This window comes from Nansenia antarctica, assembly GCF_963989245.1.
Source record: "Nansenia antarctica genome assembly, chromosome: 6".
In the NCBI taxonomy this organism is placed as follows: Eukaryota; Metazoa; Chordata; class Actinopteri; order Argentiniformes; family Microstomatidae; genus Nansenia; species Nansenia antarctica.
The window spans coordinates 3351136-3368635 of record NC_137676.1 but is presented as its reverse complement, the minus strand read 5'-3'; the positions used below and the strand labels follow the sequence as shown (position 1 = coordinate 3368635).

At 46.6% G+C, this 17500-nt stretch overlaps 1 protein-coding gene and 1 pseudogene across 2 annotated transcripts in view; both read left to right on the top strand.

The window, feature by feature from the left end:
- LOC308159688 (otoferlin-like) overlaps nucleotides 1–17500 on the top strand; it is a 109965-nt pseudogene that overhangs the window by 89302 nt on the left and 3163 nt on the right. Inside the window, exons 18-30 of the transcript in view lie at nucleotides 1–102; nucleotides 5377–5452; nucleotides 7376–7527; nucleotides 8139–8273; nucleotides 8824–8961; nucleotides 9217–9344; nucleotides 9672–9842; nucleotides 10872–11032; nucleotides 11401–11543; nucleotides 11768–11856; nucleotides 12407–12505; nucleotides 16523–16764; nucleotides 17391–17500. The exon at nucleotides 1–102 is cut by the window's left edge and continues 33 nt beyond it; the exon at nucleotides 17391–17500 is cut by the window's right edge and continues 69 nt beyond it. The product of the transcript in view is annotated as an otoferlin-like (transcript). The remainder of the gene's footprint in view (nucleotides 103–5376; nucleotides 5453–7375; nucleotides 7528–8138; nucleotides 8274–8823; nucleotides 8962–9216; nucleotides 9345–9671; nucleotides 9843–10871; nucleotides 11033–11400; nucleotides 11544–11767; nucleotides 11857–12406; nucleotides 12506–16522; nucleotides 16765–17390) is intronic.
- On the top strand, nucleotides 1941–3326 carry LOC308159608 (E3 ubiquitin-protein ligase TRIM35-like; the record flags this gene model as incomplete). The annotated part of the gene is made up of 1 exon (XM_080533430.1): nucleotides 1941–3326. One exon carries the CDS (start codon nucleotides 1941–1943, stop codon nucleotides 3324–3326), a length of 1386 nt encoding a protein of 461 aa, XP_080389556.1.

Genomic DNA, 17500 nt, shown 5'->3' with positions numbered 1-17500 from the left:
AAGAAGAAAAAGAAGGGGGAGGAGGCGGAGGAGGAGGAGCCGGATGAGAGGATGCTGGACTGGTGGTCCAAATACTTTGCTTCCATAGAGACACTGATGGAGGTGGCAGTCCATTCTATTCTATTCTATATCATTCTATTCTATTCTATTTCATAACTATTCAATGTCATTCTATTCTATTCTATATCATTCTATTCTATTCTATTCTATTCTATTTCATTCTATTCTATTCTATTTCATTCTATTCTATTCTATTATATTCTATGTCATTCTATTCTATTCATTCTATTCTATTCATTCTATTCAATGTCATTCTATTCTATTCTATTCTATTCTATGTCATTCTATTCTATTCTTTTCATTCTATTCTATGTCATTCTATTCTATTCTATTCTATTCTATTCTATTTCATTCTATTCAATGTCATTCTATTCTATTCTATTCTATTCTATTCTATTTCATTCTATTCTATTCTATTCTATTCTATATCATTCTATTCTATTCTATTCTATGTCATTCTATTCTATTCTATTTCATTCTATTCTATTTCATTCTATTCTATTTCATTCTATTCTATTTCATTCTATTCTATTTCATTCTATTCTATTCTATTCTATTATATTATATTTCGTTCTATTCTATTTCATTAGAGTAATAACACTTATCTATATATTTGTACTCATTGTCTTATTATGTTGTTAAATATTAAATCTATTTATTTTCTCTATATATGTATCTATACATTAGATATACATTTATATTATATATTATATATATTGCCTATTTATATCTATAAATAGATATACATTTTTTAAAACACGGACAATGTCCAGCTCTGTCATTGTCTCTCTGTCTCTCTCTCTCTCTCTCTCTTTCTCTCTCTCTCTGTCTCTCTACCTCTCTCTGTCTCTCTCTGTCTCTGTCTCTCTCTCTCTGTCAGTGTCTCTCTCTCTCTCTCTCTGTCTCTCTCTCTCTCTCTCTCCCTCTCCCTCTCTCTCTTTCTCGGTCTCTCTCTCTGTCTCTGTCTCTCTCTCTTTCTCTGTCTCTCTCTCTGCCTCTCTCTGTCTCTGTCTCTCTCTCTCTGTCTCTGTCTCTCTCTATCTCTGTCAGTGTCAAGTCAAGTCAAGTCAGCTTTATTTGAATAGCACGTTTACATCCAGCAGTGCTGAACCAAAGTGCTTCACAGTTGTAAAATAGATAAAATTCAGGAAATAAATAAGATGCACAATGCACACAATACAATGCAATACAAGATATGGTAAAGTTAAAAGAAAAGATAAAAGGACTAAAAACGATAAGACAATAAAACAATAAAAGCCAGGGACCTACAATAAAAACTATAAAATAATAAAAGCCAGGGACCGATAGTTAAGTGGGGGGGAAGGCTAGGGAAAACAGGTGTGTTTTTAGGAGGGATTTAAAAATCTCCAGTGTCTGAGTGGCCCGTGACTTTCCCCCCCCCTCCCACCCCCCCCCCCCCCCCCCCTCCCACGGCCCCCCGCTCTCTGTCAGTGTGTCTCTCTCTACCCCCCCCCACCCCCCCGCATTGCTGTGTGTTTTCTTGTTTTCATGCATACACACACACACACACACACACACACATACACAATCACACCTTACATAATTCTGCTTGTGACCCTTGAACACGAGACTCACACCATGCCTGAAGCTCCACCCTCTTACCTGCTGAGGTAATCAGTGGAGAGCAGAAGTGAACCACACAGAAGGCTAACATTCAGCTCTCTGGTGCTGCCGTTCACTAGCATGACCCACAACATTACATATGTAGGACTCTCTGAAGGACTTTACACTCATTTACCATCAACATTCAAAACAACCACAAAGGAAGAAGCAACACCGTCAAGATCTGGATTTGACTACCTACTGACTTCAACTTTCACCTCAGAAGCCATTACAGGGGAGACGGAGGTGGTGAGGAAATGGCGTCTAAACCCTCTCTCTCTGAGGAGAATCTCTCCTGTTCTGTGTGCTGTGACATCTTCAAGGATCCTGTTGTCCTCCGTTGTGGCCACAGCTTCTGTAAAACCTGTCTGCAGGAATTCTGGAAACAGAAAGACACTCAGGAATGTCCAATGTGCAGGAGAAAATCATCCATGCATCCTATTTCTCCAAATCTGGTGTTAAAGAACCTGTGTGAGGACTTCTTACAGGAGAGAAGTCAGAGAGCTGCAGCAGGGTCTGAGGTGCTCTGCAGTCTGCACAGTGAGAAACTCAAGCTCTTCTGTCTGGAGGATAAACAGCCCATATGTGTTGTGTGTCAGGAAGATGAGGCTGTACTGGATCATAAGAGTGAACTCCAGACTGCACTGCAACCCTTAGAGGAGAAGCTGAAGACCTTTCAAAAGGTTAAACTGACTTGTGATGAAACAGCTAAACATCTTGATAGCCAGGCCCAGCACACAGAGAGGCAGATGAAGGAGGAGTTTGAGAAGCTTCACCAGTTTCTACGAGATGAAGAGAGAGTCAGGATCGCTGCACTGAGTGAGGAAGAGGAGCAGAAGAGTCAGGTGATGAAGAGGAAGATTGAGGGGCTGAGCAGAGAGATATCATCACTTTCAGACACAATCAGAGCCATGGAGGAGGAGCTAAAAGCTGATGACATCACATTCCTGCTGAACTTCAAGGCCTCCATGGACAGAGCCCAGATCCTGACACTGCCGGATCCAGAGAAGGTTTCAGTAGCGCTGATAGACGTGGCAAAGCACCTGGGCAACCTGCAGTTCAGAGTCTGGGAGAAGATTCAGGGAATAGTTGAATACACTCCTGTGATTCTGGACCCCAACACTGCAGAACCACGTCTCATCCTGTCTGAGGATCTGACCAGTGTGACACAGAGAGAAGAGAGACAGCAGCTTCCTGACAACGCAGAGAAGTTTGACTCCTGGCCGGTGGTCCTGGGCTCTGAGGGCTTTGACTCAGGGACACACAGCTGGGACGTTGAAGTGGGGGGGAATACACACTATGGCCTGGGTGTGGTGACAGAGTCTGCAGACAGGAAGAGATCAGGCTTTTGGGGTGGATGCTGGCGGCTTGAGTTTTATAATAGGAGGTTTTATACACGTGTTCCAGGTGGTCCAGCCACTCTCCTCACAGTGAGCCAGAACCCCCAGAGGGTCAGAGTGCAGCTGGACTGGGACAGAGGAGAGCTGTCATTCTCTGACCCTGACACTAACACACACCTACACACACTCACACACACCTTCACTGAGAAAGTCTTTCCATATATCTGGAATTATTGTATCCGTCCTCCTCTGAGGGTGTTACCAGCGAAGGTGTCTGTATCCATGGTTACTCCCTCTGTCTGAACCAATGATGAACTAACTTACAGTACTACATTCTTTCAAGAAAAGATTTCCATTATAAGATCAGAAATATCATTAGAGAATTCTAAATCTAATTTGGTACTCCCAGATGAATTAAGTATGCCTATTGCTGTCATGGATTCATTTGAGCACGTCAACCCCCACACTTTAAAAACAGTTGTTTCACAAATGAAATCCTCAACATGCTCACTTGATCCAATCCCAACATGGTTCTTCAAAAGTGTTTTTGACTGTTTAACTGATGTATTAGAAATTGTGAACTGCTCTCTATCAACTGGCATCTTTCCCACTCCCCTAAAATCTGCCATTATAAAACCACTACTTAACGGAAAGCAAGATAATTCAGTTCTCGGAAATTTCAGACCAATATCTAACCTTTCATTTCTAAGTAAAGTACGTTTCAATCAGGTTTTCGTTCTAACCACAGTACTGAGACTGCATTAGTAAAGGTTGTAAACGATCTCAGACTTATCATAGATGCTGGTGGTGTATCAGTTCTTGTCTTGTTAGATTTGAGTGCTGCTTTTGATACAGTAGATCACACTATTCTAATACATCGTTTAGAAAACTGTGTCGGTCTCTCAGGACTTGTATTAGAGTGGTTTACATCTTATCTAGCTGGTAGGTATTTCTCTGTTGTCCTGGGAGACTCTGTTTCTGATAATGTTAACATCACATGAGGGGTCCCTCAGGGGTCTATTCTTGGTCCCTTGCTCTTCTCTCTGTACATGATCCCAGGTGGAATCATCAGAAAACATGGTGTAAATGTTCATAGTTATGCTGATGATACTCAGCTGTACATATCAATATTGCCTGATAATTCACATGCACTCAGCTCGCTGGAGAATTGTCTGCGAGATATAAAACTTTGGATGTCCAAACATTTTCTACAACTAAATCAGGACAAAACTGAGATTCTTGTCATTGGACCAAAACCACAAAAAGACAAATTGTCGAATACGATGAGAACCTTGCTTTCAAACTGCAAACATGAAGCTAAGAATCTAGGTGTGATTATAGATTCTGACTTAAGCTTTGAGCCTCACATCAAATCTATCAATAGAAATGCTTTTTATCATCTACGGAATATTGCAAAAGTTATTTTCTCCGGCAAGCTGATGCAGAAGTGTTAATGCATGCTTTTGTTATTACACGTTTGGACTATTGTAACAGTCTCCTTTCTGGTCTTCCGAAGAAAGCTATTGGCCAGCTGCAATTAGTCCAAAATGCAGCAGCGAGAGTTTTAACCAAAACAAGCAGACGAGCTCATATAACTCCTATTTTAGAAACTCTACACTGACTTCCTGTTAAGTTCAGAATATATTTCAAGATCCTTCTGCTTGTTTATAAAGCTCTCACTGGCATAGCACCAGAATATCTGAAAGACCTTTTGCTAGCATATCAGCCCAATAGAGCTCTTAGGTCTTCTGACGCTGGTTTTCTCTGTGTACCACATGTACAAAAGAAGAGATTTGGTGAGGCTGCATTCTCATTTTATGCACCGAAATTGTGGAATGCACTGCCAATTTACATTAGGAATGCAACCTCAGCAAATATGTTCAAGTCAAGACTAAAAACCCATCTTTTTAATCGAGACATTAATATTAATTAATTATTATATTACTAATAAATATTAATACAAATATAAATATATTTTTAATATTGCCTTTAAATGACTAAATAATTAAATTATGATTATATAATGATTAAAGCACTTTGAGCTGCAACGTTTGCAGGAAAAGCGCTATACAAATAAAGTTATTATTATCTATTCTTGCCATTTTTATTCCCTCATCTATCCTTCTTTTTCTGTATTTTTTAATGCTGTATGTAAAGCACTTTGAATTGCCCCTGTTGAATGAAATGTGTTATAGAAATAAACCTGCCTTGTCATGCCTTATATTCTGTTATATTTCTATGTTATTCTATTCTTGGTGGTGTTGGGAGACTGTGTGTGTGTGTGTTTGTGTGTGTGTGTGTGTGTGTGTATGTGTGTGATGTTGTCATGCCAACGGTGTTGTGATGTCCCCAGATCCTGAAGGCCCAGGAGGCGGCCCTGGCCGAGGCAGAGGAGAGGGAGGACCAGGAGATAGCAGCAGAGGGAGCAGGTACACATTGACCCCAACATGACCCCAACATGACCCCAGCATGACCCCAACATGACCCCAACATGACCCCTACCTGACCCCAACGTGACCCCAACGTGACCCCAACATGACCCCTACCTGACCCCAACATGACCTCAACATGACCCCAGCATGACCCCAACATGACCCCAGCATGACCCCAACATGACCCCAACATGATCCCAACATGACCCCAACGTGACCCCAAAATGACCCGACATGAGCCCACATCCATACCCATCTACGCCTTCCCCTGCCCACCTCCGCACGAGCATCTGCCCCTGCACCGCCATGAAAGTTGACTGATTAATAACCTCTTAAAGTATTAATTAAGAGTCTTGATTTCGTCTCTAGAATTCTCTTAAAGCTGCACTCGTAAATCCCTTTAAATATCCCCCCTGAATCCCTGTAATCTAACCAGACCATTATTTATCGTCAAATAAAGAATGCGTAGAGCCTATCTCGTATATAACTTGTATACAATCCCATTTGATTGGTCCGCTCGGGTGCGTGAGCTCAGTTTGACACTAGAACAGCCGTGGTCTTTGACACTAGAACAGCCGTGCCTTTTTTACCTACTTTAAGAGCCGCCTCGGGGGTCAAACCCCCTCTTTACAATGCTCAAGCTGCTATTTACACACAACGACCACTAGTTGGCCGCTTGTAAATTAGCCTGCTTCCGACACAGAAAAACTGCAAAACTGCTTTATACTAGCTTATCCTGATGTGATTTTGAAAATGTAAGGATACTGGGTGGTAGAACGCACATATCTAGCAATCCACCCATGGCTGTTCTAGTGTTAATGACCCCACCCATGGCTGTTCTAGTGTTAATGACCCCACCCATGGCTCTTCTAGTGTTAAATGACCTCACCCATGGCTGTTCTAGTGTGAATGACCCCACCCATGGCTGTTCTAGTGTTAAATGACCTCACCCATGGCTGTTCTAGTGTTAATGACCCCACCCATGGCTGTTCTAGTGTTAAATGACCTCACCCATGGCTGTTCTAGTGTTAATGACCCCACCCATGGCTGTTCTAGTGTTAATGACCCCACCCATGGCTGTTCTAGTGTTAATGACCCCACCCATGGCATTTCTAGTGTTAATGACCCCACCCATGGCTGTTCTAGTGTTAATGACCCCACCCATGGCTGTTCTAGTGTTAATGACCCCACCCATGGCATTTCTAGTGTTAATGACCCCACCCATGGCTGTGTTAAAACAACTGTATTCGGCAATGCCTCGCTAACTAATTTGGCTGCTTGATGAATAGTTCCACAAATCCCTGTTAGAATATTCATATACCGTTACATTTTCTTGTTTCCTGCAGCTTCTTATTGGGGATAACTGAACTCACAATGTCACTTTATCTGAGGACAAAAAAAAAGAAAAAAGCAACTTTCATGTTGATTGACATTTCCACCCTCTTCACTCCTCCCTCCCTCCCTCCCTCCCACCTGCCCTCTTCACTCCTCCCTCCCTCCCTCCCACCTGCCCTCCCCCTCCCTCCTCACCCCCTCCCTCCTTCCTCACCTTTCCACCCTCTTCACTCCTCCCTCCCTCCCTCCCTCCCAACTGCCCTCCCTCCTTCTTCCCCCCTCCATCCTCACCTATCCAACTTCTTCACTCCTCCCTCCCTCCCACCTGCCCTCCCCCCTCCCTCCTCACCCTCCCTCCCTCCCACCTGCCCTCCTCCCCCTCCCTCCCTCCCACCTGCCATCCTCCCCTGCCCTCCTCCCCTGCCTCCCTCCCTCCCACCTGCCCTCCTCCCCCCTCCCTCCTCACCTTTCCACCCTCCTCACCCTCCCTCCCTCCCTTCCACCCACCCTCCCTCCCTCCCTTCCACCCTCCCTCCCTCCTCCCCCCCTCACCCCCCCCCCCCCCCCCCCCCCCCCTGCACGCAGAGCTGAGGCCTGATGACGTGTGTGTGAAAGGCCCTAAGGGGAAGGAGAAGGGGCGGGACAGGAAGTCGTCCCGGGACAGGAAGAAGGGTCATCACCACGCGGGGGAGGGGCCTGAGAGACGCCCCGCCAAGCCCAGGGTGGATGAGCTGCTGGTCAGTACACACACACACACACACACACACACACGCGCATGCACACGCATGCACACGCACACACATGCACACACACACATGCACACACATGGACGCATGCACACACACACACACACACACAGACACACACACATGCACGGAGACGTACGCACTCACACATGCACATACGCACACACACGTGCATGCAGACGCATGCACACACACATGTACATACGCATACGCACGCACACACACACACACACACACACATGCACACACACACACATACAAACACACACATGCACGCAGACGTACACACTCACACATGCACACGCATGGACACACACACACACACACACGCATGCACGCAGACATACGCGCTCACACATCCACCTATACACACACACACATACACACACACACACACGCATCCACGAGCGCACACGCGCGCACACACACACAAACACACACACACACACACACACACACACACACACCTACACGCACCCACACACACACCTACACACACACACCCACACACACCCACACACACACCCACACACACCTACACACACACACCCACACACACCTACACACACACAGTAACGTTGCCCCTGTGTCCCTGTGTGCAGGTGTACAACAAGGAGTTGGAGGCGGAGTACGAGGACTTTGAGGACTGGCTGCACACCTTCAACCTGTACAGAGGCAAGGCCGGGGACGAGGACGAACAGGCGCTGGACGATGACAGGATCGTAGGACGGTTCAAGGTACACACACACACACACACACACACACACACACACACACAAGGCCGGGGACGAGGACAATCAGGCCCTGGACGATGACCGCATCGTAGGGAGGTTTAAGGTACACACACACACACACACGCAAGCGCACACACGCACGCACACACACACACACACACACACACACACACACACACACACAAGGCCGGGGACGAGGAGGAACTCTATAGAGGGAAAAACAGAGTATTTGTTTATCTTGTAGCTATGTATTTATCTTTATCTTGTCTGTGTGTGTGTGTGTGTGTGTGTGTGTGTGTATGTGTGTGTGTACTATGTGACAGCAGCTGGTGAAAGCATAAAAGAATAAAAGTCAGAACTTTTTTGATCGGTTGTCGATTTGTTCCCGCTTTCACCAGCTGCTGTCACATAGTATACACACACACACACACACACACACACACACACACACACACACACACCTTCACCAGCTGCTGTCACATGATCGCTCAGTGCTGATGATGACCTTGCTGTTGTGTCACCCCCCCGCCCACCTCTGACCTCTGACCCGCAGGGGTCCATGTGCATGTACAAGCTGCCTCTGTCTGACGAGGTGACCCGGGAGGCGGGCTTCGACCCCAACATGGGCATGTTCCAGAACATTCCCCACAACGACCCCATCAACGTGCTGGTGCGCGTGTACGTGGTCCGGGTGAGTCCACTCTACCTGACCTCTGACCTCTACGCCATGGGTGGGGTCATTTGACCCCCTGTGACCCCCTCTGAACCCCCTCTGACCTCAGGGGTCAAATGACCATAGTATTTAGAATTGCAAGCTGCTACACACACAGACCACTAGTCGGCGCTTCTTGTAAATTAGCCTGCCTTCTACACAGAAGAAACTGCTAAATAGATTTATACTAGCTTATCCCTATGACCCTCTGACCCCTGTGACCTCTGACCCCAGGCCACAGACCTCCACCCTGCTGACATCAACGGGAAGGCGGACCCCTACATCGTCATCAAGCTGGGCAAGACTGAGCTGAAGGACAAAGAGAACTACATCTCCAAGCAGCTCAACCCCGTGTTCGGCAAGTGAGTGGTGGGAGGTCGTCATGGCAACACTGTGTGTGTGAGTGTGAGTGTGAGTGTGAAAGGGGATTCATACACAATTACACGTGTTGTATACAAGCATACCGACACATACACTATCAAGAGTTGTCTCTTCATCATAAATCGTCTTCAAAGACAATATAAATATGGTATATGCTATGCTATGATACTATGCTAGTACAAATATACCATACTTTTTTTTATTTTAAAAGCAGCATATCAGATAATACATCCTTCATATCACCAATGAGTTAACCTTTAACCATAAACGGAAATGTAACCACATTGACATTATCCCCCCCCTCCCAGGTCGTTTGACATCGAGGCGACCTTCCCCATGGAGTCCATGCTGACAGTGTCGGTGTACGACTGGGACCTGGTGGGGACTGACGACCTCATCGGGGAGACCAAGATCGACCTGGAGAACCGCTACTACAGCAAACACCGTGCTACCTGTGGACTGGCTAACACCTACTCTGTGTATGTCTGTCTGCCTGTCTGTCTGTCTGCCTGCCTGTCTGTCTGTCTGTCTGTCTGTCTGTCTGTCTGTCTAACACCTACTCTGTGTATGTCTGTCTGCCTGTCTGTCTGCCTGCCTGCCTGTCTGTCTGTCTGTCTGTCTGTCTGTCGGTCTGTCTGTCTGTCTAACACCTACTCTGTGTATGTCTGTCTGTCTGCCTGTCTGTCTGTCTGTCTGTCTGTCTAACACCTACTCTGTGTATGTATGTCTGCCTGTCTGCCTGCCTGTCTGTCTGTCTGTCTGCCTGTCTGTCTGTCTGTCTGCCTGCCTGTCTGTCTGTCTGTCTGTCTGTCTGTCGGTCTGTCTGTCTGTCTAACACCTACTCTGTGTATGTCTGTCTGCCTGCCTGCCTGCCTGTCTGTCTGTCTGCTACTACAGCAAACACCGTGCTACCTGTGGACTGGCTAACACCTACTCTGTGTATGTCTGTCTGTCTGTCTCTCTGTCTGTCTGTCTCTCTATCTGTCTGTCTGTCTGTCTGTCTGCCTGTGTGTCTGCCTGTCTGTCTGTCTGCCTGTCTGACTGTCTGTCTGTCTGACTGTCTGTCTGTCTGTCTGTCTGCTACTACAGCAAACACTAACTGTGGACTCGCTAACACCTACTCTGTGTATGTCTGTCTGTCTGCCTGTCTGTCCCGCCTGTCTGTCTGTCTGTCTGCCTGCCTGCCTACCCACCCGCCTGTCTGTCTGTCTGTCCGTCCCACCTGTCTGTCTGTCCGTCCCGCCTGTCTGTCTGTCCCGCCTGTCTGTCTGTCTGTCTGTTTGTTTGTCTGTCTGTCTCTCCTGTCTGTCTGTCCCGCCTGTCTGTCTGCTCGCCTGTCTGTCCATCCCACCTGTCTGTCTGTCCCGCCTGTCTGTCTGTCCTTCCTGTCATTCTGTCCCGCCTGTCTGTCCGTCTCTCCTGTCTGTCTGTCCCGCCTGCCTGTCTGTCTGTCTGCCTGTCTGTCTCACTCTCATGCGTTGTTCTTCCTTCCTCGTCCCTCGTCGTAGCCATGGTTACAACTACTGGCGTGACCCCATGAAGCCGACCCAGGTGCTGGCGAAGCTGTGTAAAGAGGGCAAGCTGGACGGGCCCCACTACGGCCCGGGGGGGAAGGTCCGCGTGGCCAACCGCCTATTCACCAGCGCCACGGAGATAGAGGACGAGAACGGTGGGTTACCTAAACGGACTGACTTATATAGCGCCTTTATCCAAAGCGCTTTACAACGGCCTCTCATTCACCCATTCACACACACATTCACACACACATTCACACACCAATGCCGGCAAGCTACCATGCAAGGCGCCGGCCCGCTCACTGGGAGCAATTTGGGGTTCAGTGTCTTGCCCAAGGACACCTCGACATGTGACCAGCTGGGGTTCGAACCGATCTGCCAACCTTGCGATCATTAGACGCAGGCTCTACCTCCTGCACCACAGCTGCCCCTCATCCTCAACACACACACACAACCTTACCTCCTCCTTACACACTCACATCCTTAGACACGTGTGTGTGTGTGTGTGTGTGTGTGTGTCCAGGTCTGAGGAGGCAGACGGAGGAGCACCTGGCCCTGACGGTGCTGCGGCGCTGGGAGGAGATCCCCCGGGTGGGCTGCCGGCTGATCCCCGAGCACGTAGAGACACGCCCCCTACTGGCCGCAGACAAGCCTGGCATAGAGCAGGTACACACACACACACACACATATACACACACACACACACACACACATAGAGACACGCCCCCTGCTGGCCGCCAACAAGCCTGGCATAGAACAGGTACACACACACACACATATATACACACACACACACACACGTAGAGACACATAGAACAGGTACACACACACACACACACACACACACACACACACAAACAAGCTGTTCTAACCTCTTCGTCTCCCCCCAGGGGCGGATCGAGATGTGGGTGGACATGTTCCCCATGGACATGCCCGCGCCCGGGCCCGCCATCGACATATCGCCACGGAAACCAAAGAAGTAGGTCCATATCTGGGCGGGGCTGACGGAGGGTCTCTCCGACCCACATAGCAGACATTATGGGCTGTCTAACTGTATTTTTAGGTTAGGAAAATGATACCGAAATATTGGCCTTTTTTTATTAATCCCCCTCCCCGATGTCCAACTGTAGAATACAGAACGTGTTTCAGCCTCAATACATCCTTGTAGTCGTCAGATTTCTACCCCCCCCCCCCTTGTACTGTTTCTCCAGTGTCTTTTCTTTCGTCTATCACCACGACTGCCAGTGGCCCCGGGCCTGAGCTAGATTACTCTTCCTGCTACGACTGATGAATCGATGATTCACTTGCTTAAATCAAATGTATCGATTGTAAGTCGCTTTGGGGAAAAAAAGACGTAAAATGTAAATGTTGTAAGTTTCTCCACCCTAGGTTGTTCTGTGGTAAGTGTTGTTCTCTCTCTCTCCGTGTAGAGTGTAGTCTCATTAGCATTAGCATTAGCATTAGCTCATCTTAGCAGGTCAACAGACGTCCAACTGTGTGTGTTCCTCTTCCCCCCCCCCACCTGCCAGATATGAGCTCAGGGTGATAATTTGGAATACAGATGAAGTTATACTGGAGGACGATGATTACTTCACTGGGGAAAAGTCCAGTGACATATTTGTCAGGGGGTAGGTACAGAGGGTGGGGGGGGCGGGGGGGGCGCGTGGCATCACGTAGCCCCTCCCCCCCCTCCTCCCGTGGGTGTGCTGCTGTTGTTTTTTTTGCCGTTAATCAATTTTGTTTTTGTTTTTTCCGTTTTGTGTCGTGTGTGTTCGTTTGTTTGTCGTGTGCCGTGTTTTTTCTCTCTCTGTGTGTGTGTGTGTGTCTCTTGTGTCCTCTCTCTCTCTCTCTCTCTCTCTCTCTCTCTCTCTCTTCCCGTCGACGCTGTGCTGTTGTCTAGCTTTGAGCTCCGTGTTATAATTTGGAACACTGATGACGTAGTGCTAGAGGACGATGCTTTCATGACAGGCGAGAAGATGTCAGACATCTATGTCAGGGGGTAAAAACCACTCCATCGCATGGCTCGTACAACCCCTCCCCCCCCCCCTCCTCCTGCCCACCCCCCCACCACCACAGCTCTCTAACCAGCACGCAGCTCCACCCCCCTGCCAAAGACCCCTCCCTCCTCCCACCCTCTCCCTCAGCCCGCTACGAATTATCAGCACGCAAACGAAACCACCATACCTCCTCTTTTGAGGAGGAAAGCCAATCAGGACCATACCACTTTAGACCCCGCCCCGACCAAACCCCGCCTTCCAAAAATGAAAAAAAGCTGAAATTCCCAACGTCACTGAAACAATGAAGACTTTGGGTTGGACTAATTTGTTTCGCAATGAATTCGATTCGGCGGGATGCACTTCAAATGACTTTTAGAGAGAGATGCATGATCTGCATGATATCATATGATATCATATGGGATATGTGAAACAGTACATTAGTTTTTAGTCCGATAGCATCCTTATTCTATTAGTTAAACTGGTATGGTCCAGGTGCAACAACTCAGCATTATTTGGGGGCAGGACTTGCGATTCAGGAAGTCCCCTGTAAGCCGTTGCATGAAAGCATAAGCAAAGAATGTGTATGTAATGTATGCATGCTGGTTCCCACGTAGCACTATTTGTTGTTGTTTTTTTACAATATTTGTGTTATTTGCAGCTTCATAATGACAGCAAAGTTGTTGAGATATCGACACTCTTGCGCAGACACAGTTGTACAGTATCTGATTGGCCTGTTTGGCTGAGGCCCCTCCCCCTCTCCCGCTTCTCAAGGCCCCTCCCACTTTACCCTCACCAACCAACCAACCAACCGCTACCCGCTTTGCATCACCATCAGGGGTGGCTGAACACCACCTGACCCAGAGTTTCCCAAAACCTTTGTAGCATTGGTGGCACTGTCTTAACAGAACCAGCACAATGGACTTTAGATTATATTATATTAGATTCAACGTTATTGTCATCGCAGGGTACATGTACAATACAACGAAATGCAGTTTAGCATATAACAAGAATGGTAGTGATAGGTGACTATGTAATATACAGTATTTGCAGAGGTAGTGTTGTAAACAGTTATGGGCTATATACAGTTATGAGCTATATACAGTTATGGGCTATGTACAGTTATGAGCTATGTACAGTGAGGTAGTTTATGTACAGTATCTAATGTGCAGAAGTATAAAAGAAGCCATATCAGGAGCCATGTGCAATGTGCAATACAGTAAGTTCAAAGGTAGTAATGTAAACATCAGTAGTGCAAAGGATATAGAGTAATATAGATAATCACATTGTCCAGGGATGTATTATGTTGTTATGTAATGATGTATTATAGTATGTTCAGTGCTACAAACATTTTGGGGTCAAACTCACCTCAGAGGGTTGTCATGGCGATGCTATAATCAGCTACACGGTTGTGAGTGGTGACATGATGCCGTCTAACACCATCATATCTATATCATGACATCTACGTTCAGGCCTCTCTCCCTAAAGCTTTCTCACTCTCAACCCCCGACCCTGACCTCCCATTGTTACTGTAGCTGATACATCTCAGTTAACAAACCGACACTTAGATCGATATCGAGAGAAAGGATCCGATTTGGATGGATTTTGATAGATGGCACAGATACATGTGTAGTAGGCTAATGTATTCAGTAGCTAATCTGCAATATCTCAGATGATATCTCTTAGTGTTCTAATTCAAACCTTCATAGGTGTTACAGGGTTCCTACAAGTTTCAACAAGTCAAATTTAAGACCTTTTTAGACCTCTTTGAATATTATTTTAGACCTATTCACGGCACCATATGATAGCTTCCTGTCATCCTGCCGTAGCTTCGTTCGCCAATAATTATAATAATATAATAATAATAATGAATTGGCATTTTTTTGGTTCCAGCTTGATTCATTTCCACGTAAATAGATGTGGTTGGATTGATTTCCTTGCAGGACAAGCTAATCTCATTTTTTTGACCTAGCATTTTTTTGACCTAATAACTGAAACCTGAGACCTTTTTAGGCCTTATTAATCGGATTGCTGGATTTTAGACTTAATGGCTTTAAGACCAGCACGGGAATCCTGTGTTCAGTCTTCTCGTGACCGTGTTCAGCTTTGAGAACTGAGAATGTAGCCTTCCATTCCTCCCTGATGAACTAGAAGACAGTCTCACTCCAGCCTGTTACTGAAAGGCTAATCTCGGTCCCCCAGACACTTCCGTTCACACAAATGCTGGTAAAGGTTGGACGGTGGACCAACACGTCAAACATGGCCTTTGTTTACAATACCAAGGAGCGGGAGGATCTCCTGGGTTGCCTAGCTAGCCATTGGCTTAAATCGGCTTAATCGGCTTAATCTACCAACCAATTATCTCCCACGACTCCTCCTCTCTCTCTCCTCCGTGCTTGCTCGGAAAAATCACGATCAATCACAATGATCGATCACAATCAATACAGATTTTTCCGCTTAAGGCCAGGGTTGAGCTTTTGTTATTCCGGGGCTCATTAGCATGGAGACGATGTTACTGAAAGACAGGTAGACACCACCGATCTGCCTTGTACGACACGGCTGCTCACCACAGGGTGACTGCAGTCTCCCTCCCAAGGAATTACTGTAAGAAAGGCTATGGAGTGACGTTTTGAACCAACTTTACTTCATGCTTTGTGTAAAGCTTTGTGTGTGTGTGTGTGTGTGTGTGTGTGTGTGTGTGTGCGTGTGTGCGTGTGTGTGTGTGTGTGTGCGTGCATGGCTTTTGAAAATGTGTGACCCTCCAACTCTGAAATCAGCACATCACCATTTCTATATGAAGTATAGAGTCCTTAACACTAGAACAGCCGTGGGTGGGGTCATTTGACCATGTGAGTAAATATGTTTTATATCTTTGCACTCGATCAAATTTTAGGAGCCTCCTTTCATGACTTTTCCTAGATATGTGCGTTCTACCACCCAGTATCCTTACATTTTCAAAATCGCATCAGGATAAGCTAGTATGAAGCTATTTTGCAGTTTTTCTGTGTAGGAAGCAGGCTAATTTGAAGGACGGCCAACTAGTGGTCTTTGTGTGTAAGTAGCAGCTTCCCATTCTAAAGACTATGGTCATTTGACCCCCGAGGCGGCTCGTATAGTAGGTAAAATAGGCATGGCTGTTCTAGTGTTAAGGAGTAACAGAATTAGAATATTAATATATAACCGACATATTGTAAACAAATCAATAGGCTGCTACTCACCAGAAATGTTTGACATTGATCATTATGGACTGGTTTCGTATTGGAGTGTTACATCTTATACGTGGTTGGCTTGTTACATATTAATACACCTTTTTAAATTAATTTAACAGACCAGACTTGTAAGCACAGTACATTTAACACATTGACCCCCCCCCCCCCACACACACTTTTAATTGATCCAAAACAATCTTACATTCATTACAATCTTAACGATAACCATAGAACTAATATGTTCCTTCTTAAAACCGATATAGTTTCACACGTTGCATGAGTGAAGTCGACACACAAACAGATCAGGTTACCTTAACCACCTCAATTCACCACATCGTCATCACCCCTCCTCAGAGAGACTCTCTTTGGAGTGTCTTTGTGACCTCTCTCTGTGGACCCTTGACCGCTAACCTTTGACCCCCGCCCCCCCTCCCTGTCCCAGCTGGCTGAAGGGGCAGCAGGAGGACAAGCAGGACACGGACGTCCACTACCACTCCCTGACCGGGGAGGGCAACTTCAACTGGCGCTTCGTGTACCCCTTCGACTACCTGATGGCGGAGGAGAAGATCGTCATCTCCAAGAAGGAGTCCATGTTCTCCTGGGACGAGACCGAGTATAAGATCCCCGCCCGTCTCACGCTGCAGGTCTGGGACGCCGACCACTTCTCCGCTGACGACTTCCTGGGTACGCTACGCCAGGGGAAACACAGGGCACTGTTTTTTTTTTTTACTGTGTTATGCTTTTACCTTTTCTCAGTGTTCATCATTATGTGTCACGTTCTAATGATTTGGTTCCTCATGTCGGGATCTGATGGAGTGATGGAGTTCTTTAGAAAAATTTGAATATGTTTCTGCGTTGTTGAAAATCGACGACGCGTCGCTAGTCAGCTAACACAGCTTGTTTTGTGAGCCTGCTAACAATGTAATGTAGTGTTCTAGTTAACTAGGTAGCAGTGGGGGGGATTACACACCCAATCCATTGCGTTGTTGCAGTATTTTGGCTCGACTAGCGAGTTTGTGTCGTGATTCTCAACGACACTGAAACGTAGTTCCGTGTTTCACAAGAAAAGTCAGATTTCCAGCCTAACCACAGTCTAAAAACCGCTAAATCCACCAGCCCAAAACCTATTATTGTCAGAAAAACACTAATGACAATTGGGCAGGTGCCCATCTCCTGCCCCCTAAACTGTATGCCTGTTGCCAATGATGTTTGTAAAATAAAATAAAAACCCGCCCCATCTGGCAACCCTGATTAGAACATTGTGCCACACGTGAGGCGCCGTTATGTGAGTGGACTTCTATTCTCGTTAGGCGCGATCGAGCTGGACCTGAACCGGTTCCCTCGCGGGGCGAAGACGGCCAAGCAGTGTAACATCAACATGGTCCGCAACGAGCAGGACCTGCCCACCATCTCCATCTTC